This window comes from Physcomitrium patens, chromosome 7 (assembly GCF_059467195.1).
Source record: "Physcomitrium patens ecotype Gransden chromosome 7, ASM5946719v1, whole genome shotgun sequence".
Lineage (NCBI taxonomy): Eukaryota > Viridiplantae > Streptophyta > Bryopsida > Funariales > Funariaceae > Physcomitrium > Physcomitrium patens.
In genome coordinates this window covers 16,743,525-16,759,266 of record NC_143416.1, presented here as the reverse complement: position 1 = coordinate 16,759,266, position 15,742 = coordinate 16,743,525, and the positions used below count along the sequence as shown (strand labels likewise).

General features: G+C 36.3%; 4 protein-coding genes across 6 annotated transcripts; 2 read left to right on the top strand and 2 right to left on the bottom strand.

Moving 5' to 3' along the window:
- Window positions 1-506: 506 nt before the first annotated feature.
- Window positions 507-3,628, top strand: LOC112284935 (protein disulfide isomerase-like 1-4). 2 transcript variants are annotated; one of them, XM_024525330.3, is made up of 2 exons: window positions 507-601; window positions 1,870-3,628. In XM_024525330.3, the coding sequence occupies exon 2, from the start codon at window positions 1,947-1,949 to the stop codon at window positions 3,486-3,488; it is 1,542 nt and encodes a 513-aa protein (XP_024381098.1). In that variant the 5' UTR covers window positions 507-601; window positions 1,870-1,946; the 3' UTR covers window positions 3,489-3,628. The 2 variants fall into 2 exon arrangements, with proteins under 2 accessions (XP_024381098.1, XP_024381099.1); XM_024525331.3 differs by having other exon boundaries at window positions 507-1,060.
- Window positions 3,629-9,086: 5,458 nt separating this feature from the next.
- LOC112285007 (succinate dehydrogenase subunit 6, mitochondrial) lies at window positions 9,087-10,717 on the top strand. The gene is made up of 2 exons (XM_024525441.3): window positions 9,087-9,522; window positions 10,218-10,717. The coding sequence occupies exons 1-2, from the start codon at window positions 9,337-9,339 to the stop codon at window positions 10,455-10,457; spliced, it is 426 nt and encodes a 141-aa protein (XP_024381209.1). The 5' UTR covers window positions 9,087-9,336; the 3' UTR covers window positions 10,458-10,717.
- Window positions 10,718-11,083: 366 nt separating this feature from the next.
- Window positions 11,084-13,039, bottom strand: LOC112285006 (uncharacterized). Of its 2 annotated transcripts, none has more exons than XM_024525440.3 (5): window positions 12,900-13,039; window positions 12,709-12,773; window positions 12,347-12,568; window positions 11,910-12,053; window positions 11,084-11,609 (listed from the first exon to the last, which is right to left on the bottom strand). In XM_024525440.3, the coding sequence occupies exons 2-5, from the start codon at window positions 12,754-12,756 to the stop codon at window positions 11,472-11,474; spliced, it is 552 nt and encodes a 183-aa protein (XP_024381208.1). In that variant the 5' UTR covers window positions 12,757-12,773; window positions 12,900-13,039; the 3' UTR covers window positions 11,084-11,471. The 2 variants fall into 2 exon arrangements, with proteins under 2 accessions (XP_024381208.1, XP_024381204.2); XM_024525436.3 differs by having other exon boundaries at window positions 12,891-13,032.
- Window positions 13,040-13,179: 140 nt separating this feature from the next.
- Window positions 13,180-14,664, bottom strand: LOC141044375 (uncharacterized). Its single transcript, XM_073535368.2, has 4 exons — window positions 14,442-14,664; window positions 14,179-14,272; window positions 13,905-14,083; window positions 13,180-13,671 (listed from the first exon to the last, which is right to left on the bottom strand). Exons 1-4 carry the CDS (start codon window positions 14,515-14,517, stop codon window positions 13,376-13,378), a joined length of 645 nt encoding a protein of 214 aa, XP_073391469.1. The 5' UTR covers window positions 14,518-14,664; the 3' UTR covers window positions 13,180-13,375.
- Window positions 14,665-15,742: the final 1,078 nt, after the last annotated feature.

Genomic DNA, 15,742 nt, shown 5'->3' with positions numbered 1-15,742 from the left:
AACTTGGTAAGTTAATAACATGGAAAACTGGGGCATGTGTCTGAACATGTACGTGAATATATATATATATATATACAACATATTTATAAAGACAACAAAGATCCGTTCAAATTCAATGAAACACACAAATGCAATGACATCTAAAACCCAGCTACTACGTGCAAATTACTGTAATACATGGATTATTTTTCACACATGAAACATATGTTAACCAAGACACACGCCCATATTTATATATTAAAACAAACTCACTTGCTTTGCAAAATAGTAACTTACCAAGTTAGACGGAATCGTAAGATATTTTCCACGAGTTGCCCACTGCGACACGAAGTGTAGAAAAAGCCTCCAAAAACCCGCCATGACGTCATATAAGGGCCCACATATGGATGGATGAACATCTAAAACATGAATGAATGAGGATTCGACGACTGCCAAGGACGAAGCACAGAGGCGGGCCGGAACGTGTTTGAGGGCTACGGGAAGACGAGCTCAAGGCGGTATTGCGAAGCGATCGAGGAGGAGGAGGGTTGGGACATTTGCGAAGGCGAGGGCATGGACTGATTTCTAACACACCTCGACGTGCTAGTCTGTGTCTTTCAAGGTTCTGCACTCGCAATCCCTGCTGCTGCTTCTGATTGTGCTACGTGACATAGTATCTGCAGCTTGAGAAGCGCTTTTTCGAGTTTGTATGCTATTGAGTGGGGTTGATGGCGAGGCGTTGAAGTTACTCTGTTGTCCGTTGTTGCTCGTTAGCTACGATTTCTCTTATTTTTAGATCGAATTTTTTATGCGGCATTTCTGTGTCTGGTTCTTGTGTTATGCCTCTCGCATTATAGCCCCGAGGTATTGTGCGTTGCGCGATTGTGTTTGGTTTTGATCTTCGCCGTTGGGAGCTTCAGCTGGCTTTAGATGTGCACTATTGCGCTCTTTGCCCCGGATTTTTTGAGAGATGTGATTGCCTTCGGGTTCTGACACTTTCCGGCGAACTCATTCACCTGTCGGCTGGTCTTATATTTGAGCACGATGTTGTCCTTTTTTCTCTTCGTCGTTTGAGAACTAGGTAGGCTAGTTATATTCACGATGCCATTCCTTTTTTTTTATAAATGATATGCTTGTGTCACTATATGTGCCGCAGTCCAGAGCAGTATTGCTGAGGACTTTGTAGAGAATGACCACAGTTGGTTGGATCGTGTGTCCTCTCGTTTACCCTTTATTCTTGGTCTGTGGGAATGGTAGGCGTCGTCATGCAGTAGAGATTTCAGTACTTGATTCGGTCTGTGAAGCAAACCTCGACTAAGAATCTCAAAGTCTGGAAGTAGTGAAAAAATGTGAGCAAAATCATTTTGGGTGTTTTTTGGTGAGGGTAGCATCAACGTAGGTCGAGTACATGATGCATGTTTCAGCGTTGTGTGAGGCTTTGAGTCAACATATGCGTTTCTTGATAAGCGAGTGGTTTGATAGGCTGTATCGGACCTTTTGAAAGTTATTAGTCCACAATTTTGGACTGCCAGTAGTGAGCTGTAATGCTCTGTCAGAGCATGAAGGTCATGGCTTTCGTATTTTGAAGCAAGTTGAAAGGTCCGGACAGAGGATATGTAAGAGGCTGTGTATGTATTATTAGCACTCAGCAATCCTGTTGACGATTTTGAATTCCTGATGTTGATCGAGAGTATTAGCTCTTCGCACTTGATTTGCATGTTTGAACATTGACTTGCTACGAAGCTTTGTGCCTGGTTTCTCGCTCATTTCGATAGCAAGTAAAAAATCGGTCTATGCAAATAATAACTACAGCTTTCTTTGTCGCTGCAATGAGTTTTTGGCTCATAATACAGAGCAGTAATATGTGGTTGTTGATGATCCCAAATGCAGATTTCTGTGGATTCCGCATTGGCGTTTATCGCAACCGACTTGAAGGTGCTGGTATATCAGCAAGCATAAGATTCGCAATGGTGCGACTTGCAGCGGTGGGGTTTCTTGCATTGCTGTGCATCACGTTGAGTGTGTCCGCTTATTCAGAGGACTTCGACGAGAAGGATGTAGTTGTCCTCGGTGCAAGCAACTTCACAGAGGTGGTGAACAGTCATAAATTTGTTTTGGTTGAGTTTTATGCTCCCTGGTGTGGCCACTGCCAGACATTGGCGCCTGAGTATGCCAAGGCCGCCACTATACTGAAAGATGATGGTGCGGTTCTCGCAAAGGTGGACGCCACAGTGCACTCAGATCTGAGTCAGCAGTTTCAAGTCCGGGGCTTCCCTACTTTGTTGTTCTTCGTGAACGGAAAGCAGAAGCTCTACAATGGCGGCCGCAAGGTTCACGACATCGTGGACTGGGTGAAGAAGAAATGTGGACCTTCTGTCCAAACTCTCAAGTCTACTGCTGATGCCGAGAAGGCGTTGGAGGTTGAGACCCCAATTGCCGTTTCTTATGTGGAGAGCCTCGAGGATAAGAATGCCAAAGCGTTCGCTGCAGCAGCCGACAAGGAGGAAGGAGTCGCATTCTACCTGACCGAAGACAAGGAGGTGGCCGCGAAGTTCAGCCTTGAGAAGACACCCTCGCTTGTGTTGTTAAAGAAGCAGGCTGAGAAGGTTGCCCTGTTTGAGGGTGACTTCGAGGAAATGGCCTTGGCTAGCTTCGTTTCGAAGAACAAGCTTCCTTTGGTGATCACATTTAGCCGTGAGACAGCACGTTCAATCTTTGAATCCGACACCAACAAGCAGTTTCTTCTGTTTGCAGGCCCTGAGGAGTACGCCAAGATCCGTGTGACGTATGAAGAAGCTGCGAAATCTTTCAAGGGACAGATTATCTTCGTTCTCGTTGATGTTGCCAACCGAGAGGTCGCTGCTCCCGTTCTAGAATTTTTCTCTCTCAGTGGCGAGAAGACAAAGCTCATGGGGTTTGTTCCTGAGTCGAGTGGTTTGAAGTTCGGATACGATGGCGATTTCAGTCTTGAGTCAGTCAAGGAGTTTGGAGAGAAGTTTGTGGAGAACAAACTTGACCCATACTTCAAGTCTGAGGACATTCCTGAGACGAATGACGAACCTGTGAAGGTGGTTGTCGGCAAATCGTTCGAGGACATTGTTTTGGACGAGTCCAAGGATGTTCTTCTCGAGGTCTATGCTCCGTGGTGCGGCCATTGCAAGAGTTTGGAACCCGAGTATAAAAAATTAGCAGAGCTGTTGAAGGACGTGAAGTCTATCGTGATTGCCAAGATGGACGGCACTAAGAATGAGCACGGTCGCGTCACCATTACGGGCTTCCCAACTGTTATCTTCTTCCCCGCGGGAAAGAAGACGGAGGAACCATTATCGGCAGGAGTGTACAGGACGGCAGCTGGATTGGGCAAGTTCCTGAAAGAGAATGCCGCAATCCCCTTCGAGGCTGATCTTCCGGAGTACGTGGAGCCTAAGAACGAAGGCCAGGCTGAAGCTGACGAGCCAGAGCATGTAGAGGAACATACTGACATGGAGGACAGTAAAGATGAGCTTTGAGCGATCTGATTAGCGATCTTAGATTGAGGTTTACATGTTTCATTCTTGTGTAGCGTCAAATCCATGCGAATCACGTGATAGTTTGTAACTCCGGCCTCAAACAAATATGAAAATTTTGAGATTCTTTATTTAAAAATCAATGATAATCTTTTGCTGCCATCTTAGCTTTTAAAGTAAGGAAATGAAAACGTTGGTGCTACAATAAATAAATTGAAAACTTTCCAAAGCTGGGATTTGCGGGAGTGGTAGTGGACAATCCGTTGTGGTTAGGATTTTCGGCCCATCGTTGATACACGTTTTGACTAACTGGCTCATAACTTAATCTTGGTTCATCATATGTGTGGCATTCGGCAGTCACCACAGAGCATTTTGCTTCATCTCAAGGAATTCGGACCTAGAATAGTTTGTTTAGGCTTTTAGTGTCAGCTTAGAGGTAATTCATTTCAAGTTGTTTTTTAATTGCCTTATGTTCAATCAAACCAAAGATGGGGACATACTTGTTTTGCACCACATGCAGCGAAGTCCTAAGCTCGTTATAAGACACAGTCTCCTCCCCACTCGTTTGTGTGTGCTTTGTTTGAACTATGATGCATTGCACTAGTAACAGTCCATTGGCCTATGTTTAGGGGTGCATGCCCACCTCCAGCCATAGTCCACATAAGACATTGGAGTTGCCATATTGAGAAGTATCATGTCAAAATTACATGTTATGTGGGAAAGAAGCTTCTAAAGTCCATTTTTAAAATTAATTTTGAACATTACAAAAAAGATTTGCTTTATTCATAGTTGGCTAATTGTTAGAAAAGATCCATCTCATGAAAAGTATCATGCATTTCATTTATTTAAATTATATAGTGGTATTTGCACCTTTTATAAGTGACTTTTGGACATTAATTTGTTTCCAACTTTAAGATTTAGCATTAACCTAGAATTTCTACAAAAATTAATCTAAAGAACTAATTAAACTAATTCAATAAACAAATTGCAAATAGATTTAGTGATTTCTTTAAAAATAATGGATATAATTTTAAATCTTTATGTCCTAGATTTTACATTGATATAAATTCTAATCAAGATTAGAAATACTATACTAGAGTAGTAAATCTTATCACATTCTAATTCAAAACTTATTGACTTCACAACTATTTGCAAATAGATCTCTTAAGGACCTTACAACATAATTGACCAAGTCTTATATAAAACCACATTCAAGCTACTAAGATGTAAAGATTGATGGACCTAAGTCTGTTAACAAAAATTAAAAAATTAAAATAAAATAGATGTATCTTCTATCTTTTTAAATAAAAACATTGCTTCAAAAGTAGAGCACCTTCTAACAAAGCAATGTGTTTCAATCACATCTTGTCAAGCAATACAAAGCTCATTCACTTGGATAATACCATCAACAAGGACAAAGACAACATCTAATTATATAGTAGCAAAAATATTTTAAATTTATACAACATCCTTTCCAACTATAAAATTCTAATGATACCAATCAACAATCGTTTTACTACAAAATAATATAAATTTTAAAATATATTATTAGATACATCTTAACACTTTAAAATAATATGACCATTCATATCAAATATACTATAGATCTAAGACTCTTTAGTCTAGTATTACATCAAATTAAACAATATCAATTAAATACAATTAGATATGTAGGTATTTTAAACATAATGCTTGTTTAAAAGAAGAAATAAAGAGATGTTCTTCCACCTTCTTCATATCTACTAACTTGTTGAATTCAATTAACCAATCTTACAACTAAATAACATCCTTTATTCTTATACTAGTCAATCCATTTGTTTTAGGTCTACAATTGAAATAAGTCTACTCAAAGGATTTGGATTATTTAACATAAATCTATAACAATTATAAATAGATCAAGATTCTCTAAATTTCTTATAGAATTACTCCTTTCTATATAATCATTGTTCAATAGATATAGAGGCTATAGCCTAATGTAGCATTAGCCTCCCATAGTTCAATTTATGTCAAAATGTATATCCTTACAACTCATAAAAGCTTGTTGATATAGTATAAATATTATACTTAAAAAAAAGTCATGATATAGATATTTAGTATAAGATAATAAGTATTCATAGCGTATATATATATATATATATATATATATATTATTTTTAAGTAATAAAATTTGATTAAAAATAAGCTCGTTGTTAACAATTTAATAAAATAAAAAACAAGTTGAGTAGACTAGTTAACAAAGAAACAATATGAAAGAAGATTAAAAATAAATAATTTAAATATTTTTATAAAAAATCTTATAAAAAGTATTAGCTTAAAGATACTTAAGTATAAACTCAAAGTTTTTAAGATTACAATTCAAAGATATTAAAGTATTAGCTAAAATATTAGAAGAGATAAAAGTGATATGTACAAATTAAAATGTGGCTTTTTATTGTATTCCAAGAAAGAATTCTTTGGAGTAATCTCTTATGATTGCTTTTCTTTTCTTTTCTTTTCTTTTGTGTGTTTTTTAGAGTGTATTATTTTTGACATAAAAATAAAAGGTTTTCTTGCATGAAAGGATTTGTATGATAAAAAAATTGGCATACATATCTCAATTGAAAAATTGTAGATCATAACAAAAATAAGAATAGATGATCTAATCGAAGGAGTTAGATGTGGAGTCACAAACTTATGATTAAATTATAGAATATAATATTATAAGAATGAAGATTTCAAGGTTTTGGAAAATATGGCTACTTTTTTTGTGGATCTTGTCAAGATTTTTTTTTTTTATGTATAAATAGATAATATCCATAACAACTAAGGCGTGGTTTGCACTGTGGTGGATTTAAATTTGGATGTCAATTTAAATGGTTAGAACTTTGTTCAATGTTGGAATCTATGCTGAACTTGAGTCCAAAATCATAAAACCTACATAAATGTCAATAGAAATTTTTTTATGAGTTATGATAATGAACATTTTTAAATCCAATATTAATAAATTTATTTTTTTCATTTTATTTGGTCTTTAATAGTCTTATAATCCATCTTCTTAAATGCATATATAGATAAATCAAAGCTTTATGATAAAAGTTGGCATATGTTTTTATATACTACATCTACCATCTATGAAAAAGCAATGATTTTTTAATAATAGTTGGATTATATGTACAATATGTTGAAGTTGTAATTTTTTTTAGACTAAGTCATTTTGAAGTATACAACAATATTTACATTGTTATCATCAATGTAGTAGAAAAAGCCAAAGAGGTAATGGTCTAAATGATAAACAAGAGCAATAGTCCTTTGATGTTAAAAGATTAGTTAAATTTTAAGAGTTTTAATTAAGTCTAAGCTTATATATAGTATTTGTATACAAAGATGTTTTTCTATTTTTTTAAAAATAAGATGTATTAGATTACATTTTATTTTTTTTTAGTTTATTATGTAATTTGAGTTCACAACATATAGAAAACTTTCTTTTATTTAAGAAATTTTCACAAAAAGGAGATAAGTTTGCTTAGAAGGTGTTTCCATAGTTGCCATAGAATAATGAATTGTATTATTAAATAAAAGTAGAGAAATTTAAAGAAAAATAATAGTAATCATAAAAAAATAATAATAATCTAAAGATCTTAAAAATAATTAATTATAGATATTTATAAAATAGATAAAAATATAATAATTATATTTAAAATAAATTAGTTGATAAGATAAATTTATATAGTTTTTGAACTTGATGTAATCTTTCTCTTTCTTATAAGCAAGATCTTATTATCATAAAAAGATTTTAAATATAGATTTTAAAAATATAATTCTAAAAATAAAAAAATATAATTTTTTTATTATTAACTCAATATTACTATAAAAAATCTCTTTAATAAGAATATTGGTGCTTCCACAATGAGATCTTTGAATCAAGTTACTAATTAATAATTTGTAACTTTAAGTATTTTAAAAAATATATTAAAAAACTAATGTAATATTAAAAATCAATTGCCAATTTTTTTGAGATGATATCTTATTTTTTTAGTAATGGATATTACTATATTAAACTATGGTATTTATATTAAACCTTTAAATTTTATTTTATTCTATATTATTAAAAATAAAAAAATTGTAGCATATACATTATTTAAGGCAAGGTGTGGGAGACCAATTGTAAGGTTTTCTATTAGTTGATAGGCTTGGTAGAGAAAATAAGTTAATTTTTTAATTAAAGAAATCATATTTTAGCATTAAAATGGTCAAGGTAGTAATAAGGGATCTTGAATACCCTTAAGTGTGCCTTAGGTGTATATAGCTAAAGAACTCAGCAAAGATCACTATTGGTTGAATCAAACAATGGTAGCCATAATCAGCAGTGATTTGTGGTCCGGATGCCTCAAAGTTGGGTTAATAATTGATGCAAGAGTAAAATGGGTCAACCCAATAGTTTAAGGTATCAAATTGAAGAGCCGATGTGTAATGTCACGGTCAAGTAATCACAATAAGATACTTGTTACAATCCAATTTTAAATTTAAATGGGTGTGGTAACACATCCATATTGAAGTGAGAAGTAATCTGCACTACACCTCTCAGGAGCATGACAAGCTTGAAGTGGAGAATTTGGAGGTTTGTTCTTGTAAGAAAATATTTTTAGAAACAAATAATAAAAGAAAAAAAATCATGCTCATGAAATTTTAAAATGCATATTAATTAAATAATGTATTTATGTAGTGTGTATTAAAATTTGAAAAGACAAAACTTGTTTGAATTATACAAGTGTATAGAAGTACCAATTGTGGTTATATCACAATTATATCTTTGAAATGTGCCTCAAATAATCTTTAAGCTATAAAGTTATGTGCTCTAAGAATTAGCTTACATAAAAAGAATAACAATAAGAATAATAAGAGTAAATAATTTTTTTTATATGTACATATATAGATATAATTTGTAAAATAATATTGAATTAAATAAGAAAAAAAATGGATGGTTAAGTTTAATGCTTTGGGATTGTCAAAATATTTATTAAAAATACATCTTAGATAATAGATCTTTAAACAACTATCTTTAAAAATCTCTAAAGCTTTTTAAAGAATCTTGAAAAAATATTATACTAAAAAAGTTTTGTGGGAGGAATTTGATTGTTTATATTTAGTTATTATAAAAATTAAAATTAAAGAAGTATTTATTTTTTTTCTTATTGCATCAACTAGAGTTTTCACACAATTGATTTGTACATGTTTTAAAACATTATACACAAATAATGTTTTTTACATAATTGTAATTTTTCTTTGTTGAAAATTCTATGCAAACTAAAAATAAAAAATTATTCCAAAATTTAACAGTGGAAATTCATTTTTAAATTCCATAACATGTCCATATACATGGCTACACTTACATACAAGGTCTAAATTTATAACCAGCTTGTGTTGTTCAGTGCAATTTTTAACAATGCTCATCTGATCACGCTCTCCAACGTGGACTCCCCGGGTCAGATTTCGCGGGAACCCAGCATCTTGCGATATGTTGACGTAGCCCTAATTGCCAGAGGCGTCTGGGTGCCACCGTTCCTGGCGCACTCCACCGATCATTCTCTTGTCCTCTGCGAGGTTTTTTTAGTTTGAGCCAGAGATTGCATTGCAGTTACATATTCGCACGCCTCATCGCGGGCACGCTGCAAGCGGAAACATGAATTAAGAGTAGATCGAACCACTTCGTGGCACTCAGAGTTTGATCTATTTTACTAAGCGTCGAGGTTTCGCTTCGTGGGGCGGAATTTCTTTCTTGGGTAGTGGGTTTGGCCCATGCTTTGGTTGCAGAGGTCGTGGGAGAGAGTGTAGCTTGCTGCAAGATTTTTTGGTGGCTTGAGATTGGTTCGCAATGGCGGAGGACGGATACAAGCCCTGGTGGGCAATAGACAAGGCAGCATGGCGTGAGGTTTTTTCGCCATTCTACAAGTTTGCGAGCATCTCGGAGCGCCGCGACACGCCGTTGCCTCCCTGGAGCGAGTCCGACGTGCAGGAGTTTATCAACTCTGACCCTGTCTACGGCCCGCAACTGAAGCTGGTACCCAATTCAGCTTCTCTCTTCCTGTTGTTTCTGCATTAGAACGCTGAAGTGTCCCTTTTTACTGCGTTGCGCTTTTTTGAAATAGGCATGGCAGTGTTTCCGCCGATGATTAGATAAATTGTTAAGAATGTGTGCTTTGCGATTTAGTTTAGCTGCTTGTGTATGACTATTAAATTTAAGCTTCACATTAGCACCGAAAGCTCTATATCAATTCATCTATTGAACATCTTGTCTTCCCCTCTTTCTCTAGGTCTTGTAACTTCGTACTTCCTCACGATTGAGTAGAAATGCAAGTCTTGCCATCTCCTTAAGTTGTCCAGGGTGCCCGAGTTTTCTATTCCTTGTCCTAGGTGTAATTTTCACACTGAATGAGACATTTTTTCTTCTACGAGCCATACATCATATTGTATTCTTCTTTTCTGAAATCGTTGCTCACCTTGTATGTGCGAATTCATTATGCTTTAACATTGTTGTGAGGTTTCTGCGATGTTGATCCTTTTGCCATTTTATCCTGCTCTCACTAGCTATGTTCGCAAGTTTTCTGCGTGGTAAATGCCAGCATAAGAGAAAATGTAGTCATCTATTGTACGCATTACAGCCAGCAAACATATGCTAGATTCGTTTTGGTAATGGCTGGGTATAGAAATTAAAAGATACCTTCACTTAGCAACTGCCGAACCGATTTGATGCAGGTGAGACAAGGTGCTACCATCGCCAACGTTGGGGCACTTGTTGGAGGTCTGGCGACTGCAGGGATAGCTCTCAGGTACTCAAAGAACCTTCCAGGAGCAGTAGGTGCTTTTCTTGGAGGTGCAGCTATGAGCTGGGCGGTGGCAGAAGAAGGGGCTAACCTCGGGTTAGGACTTTACAAGTTCAACTGTATGGATACCAATCTCAGGTTTTTGGACTGGTGGGAACGGAAACAAGCTTGAGTTCGGTCGGTCAGTCGCTCGGTCTTCTCTTTAAAAGATCCCGTAATAATGAGGTTAGCATCTGATTACAGCCCACATGCATTGATATTATGCTAGTTTTATCAGGTACCATTAATCTGATGTCCGTGTGAATTCGCTCTGCGAGAACGCAAATAATTGGGTTGTGAATGCACATGGTCAGTTGGGACTTCTTAGTAAGAATCCTGAATGTAAGCAATGGTGCTTTGATTTGATTATGGACATGAGTTGTTGGAATGTCACTCCTTTGATTGCGTTGTTCTTTTTCCAAATATTTTGATGTGTTGAGCTCGATGGTTTCGTGCTTTTCTACCGCTTGGACAAATTGAGACTTTAAATACGTCAAAGATGGGCGCTGATCAAATATTGACTATAAGACTTTCCGTTTTGTACACGATTAAAAGGAGGTGTAGCTGATTATAGTTAATTACTCGAATGCGACAATGTGCCCGAAAGGCGTCGGTGGTGGTCGTGATTACATTGCAGTTGCATGTTTCCCTGCGGCAAAAAAACACTTGAAGCAGTTGTCGGAGATTGATAGCGCGTACTTATGTTGTCCGAGTCTCTGTCTATAATATACGGAGAATAAATTCAACATCAAAATAATATATTGTATGCAGTTACAAGACTGCTACTCACAATCGAAAATCTTGGATTAATGCGGCAACCACATGTCATGACTAGTAACACCCACTGTTAACAATGAGTTATTAGGAGAGTGGCATAAGGCTAAAGTTCAAATGCTGCAGCAGATTATCAAGGACCGATGGTTCCTGAGAAACAAAATTCCCTTACACATTTCTATCATCACTAATTCCACTATCCCCTCCATTAGAACAAATTGAAACTGGAACAAGTAAAGTATTTTTACAACATAAACCTCGGATCACTATGTATGAGCTACATGTACAATTGTTTTGGTCAAACGGTAGTTTGACGTGAAAACATCTGTAACCTTGGTTGTATTCCCACACTCATGGGAGAGCAGTCACCAATTTAAGCAGCAGAATCGTTACTTGACGATCTCTTGGGTGGCCAAGAATGATGGAATTTACAATCAGGTCCATAGGGGCACACTGGAACCTCTCCTTCGGCACAATCAAGCCCTTGCCACTTGTGACATTCTTTTGCCCACTGCCAAAACAAACATAGAAATCTTTCAACCTCCAATTTGTGAATTGGATACGCACATGGTAAGGTGAAGATCTCTTTCATTCGTTGACAATACTAATAATGGCCTCAATTAGAGAACTAAAACTATGTTGGTAATTCTTGTCATAAAATTTCCAATTAAGAGTTTGATGATTATCCTCCAAATATTTATATGAATTTTCTTTTACTCATTTTCTCCACCAGTATAATCAGCATCATTAAATGTAATAATTCAAGTAACTATGATATAGAAAGTAAAACGACCATTAGTACTGTTCTCACCGGTCTAAGTGGAAGTCCGTGACAACCAATTGTTGGCACAGATCGGCACTGATGGTCAATTTCACACATCGGAGCGGACATATATTGAGAAAACCTTGGACCGTTTTGGCATAGCTGGGTTTCATCACGTCTACTTCCAGCAACCTTGTAAAAAATTTCATGCAATGGAGAGCATTTAGAAAGAACGGAATTACGCTTGCAGTAATTATGAAAACAAAACAACAAAGCTCCGACTAACACGACCTTACAACAGTTGAGGGGTGAAGACCAACACCAAGAGACCTTGACATACTGCAATTGCCACGCTGCAATTCAAATTTCCTGAGCCTTACCAAAAAGTTCACAATAGGTTTGAGCCCCAATAAATTAAGTAATTACAAAGTCCAGAATGTTGTGTAGCCATTTGACAATTTCTACCAACTTGTTATGAAACGTACTTGATTTTCTTGAACTGGCCCATCGTGGCAAGATTCCGCAGTTTGAGCTGAATAATCTGTGCTGCTGGAAGCAACACCCACCACATGTGGAGAAGAACATTCCGCATTGCAATTGTCAGCAATTGGTAAATCTGTGCTGTATTGATCAAATTGATCCTTCTGATCGTTCTGCATAATGACTTCATCTCTGTTCGTGTTTTCTTGGTATTCAGCATCAACATTCTTGCACACATTCCACAAAATCAACTTTGAGTGCGTCAAATCTCTCTCTCTCTCTCTCTCTCTCTCACTCTCTCTCACACACACGCACACAAACACATGTATATATGTATATATATACTCGATTCAGTTATGTTGCTTACCTGCTCGCTTTGTATAGACGACTCTGGTGAGCTTAAGGAGCCAGCCATGATGTCTTCACGAAATTCTGCAGTAGAAGAACATGGAAATAAAATTGTGATAGAAGAACTAATCTCGTCACTCTATCTAAGGTTTTCAAACTCAATTCAAACCTTTCAATCAAGCAAGCAGGGAAATGACGTACTTTGCAAACCTTAACACTTGTTGACTGGCTAGGACGTCCACGGCCCTGAATACGATTCACATCGACATAAGCACAGAACCAGAACAACGCGCCCGTGAAATACAATCCAGAGCTATATATATGATCGCAAAAGCTCAAGGAGAAGATAAGACTAATAGAAACCCCAGTAGAGAGAAGGTGAAAAAGAAGGGTGGAGTGATCACAGAACACCTCTGCAAACCCTGAAAAATGCTATTCTGCAGAACTCTACCGACCTAGCCTGAAACCAACACCAGAAAATACCACAACATTGACGACAAAAATTTCAGTTTAAATTTCTAAAATAAACCAGTTCATCAAGTTCACAACCAGACTAGAATTCAAATTTAGTACTAAGAGACAGACTCCAGTCTAAATTGGAGAACTGAAGTGGTAATCTTGGAGATCAAACAATCGCCGCCCCACTACGTCAACGTCAGCTTTTAATGAAGAAATATAATTTATATTCAGAATGTAGGTTGATCGCTCATTGGAGGTGCATTTGTAAAGTACTTGGGATCGTTATAACTGCGCAACTTATACCGCTCTCGACGTCCTTGAGTCGCTTCAGGGACTTCAGATCCTACTTCAGGTCCTTGAGACTGTGGCGGTCTAACGGGAGGACCTAAAAAAACTCTGAATAATATGTTGTTTAGAACCGTTATGAGTATCAAGCCTATGCCAATATACAACGCAAATCCATCTCCAAACTCGGGCCAGTCTAATTTCTTCCCTTCTTCCGGCGCCAGTTTCTTCTCATCCCCTACGAATTGAAAACAAGTGCCCCGAAAATCAGAAGAATTCGACTACGGCACAAAATTCTCAGCCGTATCTATTACTGCAAAGTAACTAAACAAATAACCCAGAGAAAAACCTAAGCATTGCATGACATTGGAATGAGCAAAATTGAATCAATACAGAACTTGGTAGAACTTGTGTTACTTTTTATGGTCAGTGAGGTTAACAATGAAGATTTTCAGATTTTCATTCATTCACCTTTTCTTGCTTCTCTTGCATCGGAGATACGTCTGTCGGAGGTAGAAAGTGTACGCAGCTGATTGTCCAGTTCATCGAGCCCTCTTCTCACGCTCCCTTCTGATACGTTAGGTCTTTCTTCCCTTTCAGAATCAGCTCGAGGTCCTGCCTGTAAACTCCTCTGAGACAACTTTGAACCTCTGCAAGAATGCCCATCATTTTCGAAAAATCAGAAACAACCGCAAAAGAATCCAGCTAAAAGCGGACAAGTGAGAGAAAGGAGAGAAAAGGGTACCTCACAGACCCTCGCCTTGAACTCGATGGACTACTTCCAAGAGGAATTGCGCGAATCCCCAACTGTTGCGGTAATGCGCTTCGCAAACCCAACCCTGAGAATCAACACCAGCTAAATAAGACAGCGAAGAGTGTTGAAGATTTTATAAATTCGATGAGCAACCCATCAACAACAGCCCAACTGAATTCTCTCCCAAATTCAAAGCCTCACCAAAAGACACGCTTCTAACCATCCCGGATGTAACATATCTCCCTAGTACCTACCTGTAGGCTGCTGCTGCAGATGAGAACATACAGTCCTCCAATTGGCCAGGCAAGGAGCAATCACCAACGTAGACATCGCAAGAGAAAATAATTCTACCACCGCAAACACGCCCTGCGCAAGAAAATTTCGTTCTCTGCACTATTACCGCATCCTGCAGCGGAATTTTCTTCGTTAATTCAAGCACCCACTAGAATCCCTCCTCGCAATCTCTAAATCTCTCTCACCCTCGCAACACAATTCTTCTCTGTAAAGCCCTAAACCCGAAGCATTCCCACTCTTCCAACATAATTTCGTCGACGGTTCGTGTGGATGACGCTAATTGTGGTATCGATCCGTCCGTGCTGGGTATTATATAACTGATTCGGTTCCCAGTATATAGATCACTTCGTCCGGTTCCGGGTATAGATTGCTGAGTCTGGTTCCAGGTTTAAGATCGCTGCGTCCGGATCCGGGTAGGTATCAACCCATGTGGAGCATTTCTCTTTTATCCAATGAAAAACTAGGTATACAAAATAATTGAGTGTAAGGGTATTTTTCAAACAAAACGTTCCGTTCCTTCTAAGTCACTTGTATTAATAACATTAAAACTTATAATAATAGATTTGCAACAAATGTTGTCTTGTTATTGAGTATGTATTACATAAAAATTAATATCACAATACATGGATTATTTATTTATTTATTTATTTATTTGTAGAGCGTGTAATAACTTGAATCCGTTATTGGATTAATGATAAATCTATATTCTTTTGTAATTGAAAGGCGAAACTATCAATAGTTTATGTTTAATATTACTTAAGTTTTTGATTGGTTCATGTCATTTTGAAAAAATAAAGTAAATGAAATCACAAAGTATTACAGAACTATTATTTTTACTGTAACATTCATCAATATCAATCTTATTTCAGTATGATGAATGATACTATCGTTAATGTATAACTTAAATATCTATGCATATTGGTAGGTATATATATGTATATATGCATGAACAATGAAGTTTGTTATGATAATATGTTTAGTTTATCATAGCTTGTAATGTTATTATTCTTTTTGCAACAATTTACAAGTATTTTAAAATAATCTAAATTAGATGTTATTTTTATAAATTTAATGTATTTTATTTCACTGTCTTGTACAAATAAAATGAGAGAAAATAAGTTATAAAGTAAAATGTATTAACTTTTAGAAATAGACTAAAATTTAACAGAGACAAATAACATTTTTGATAAAAAGATAAAATAAAAAAATAACGCAATATAAAGTATTTGATTTTGCAATAAATTATACAAGAAATAAAATA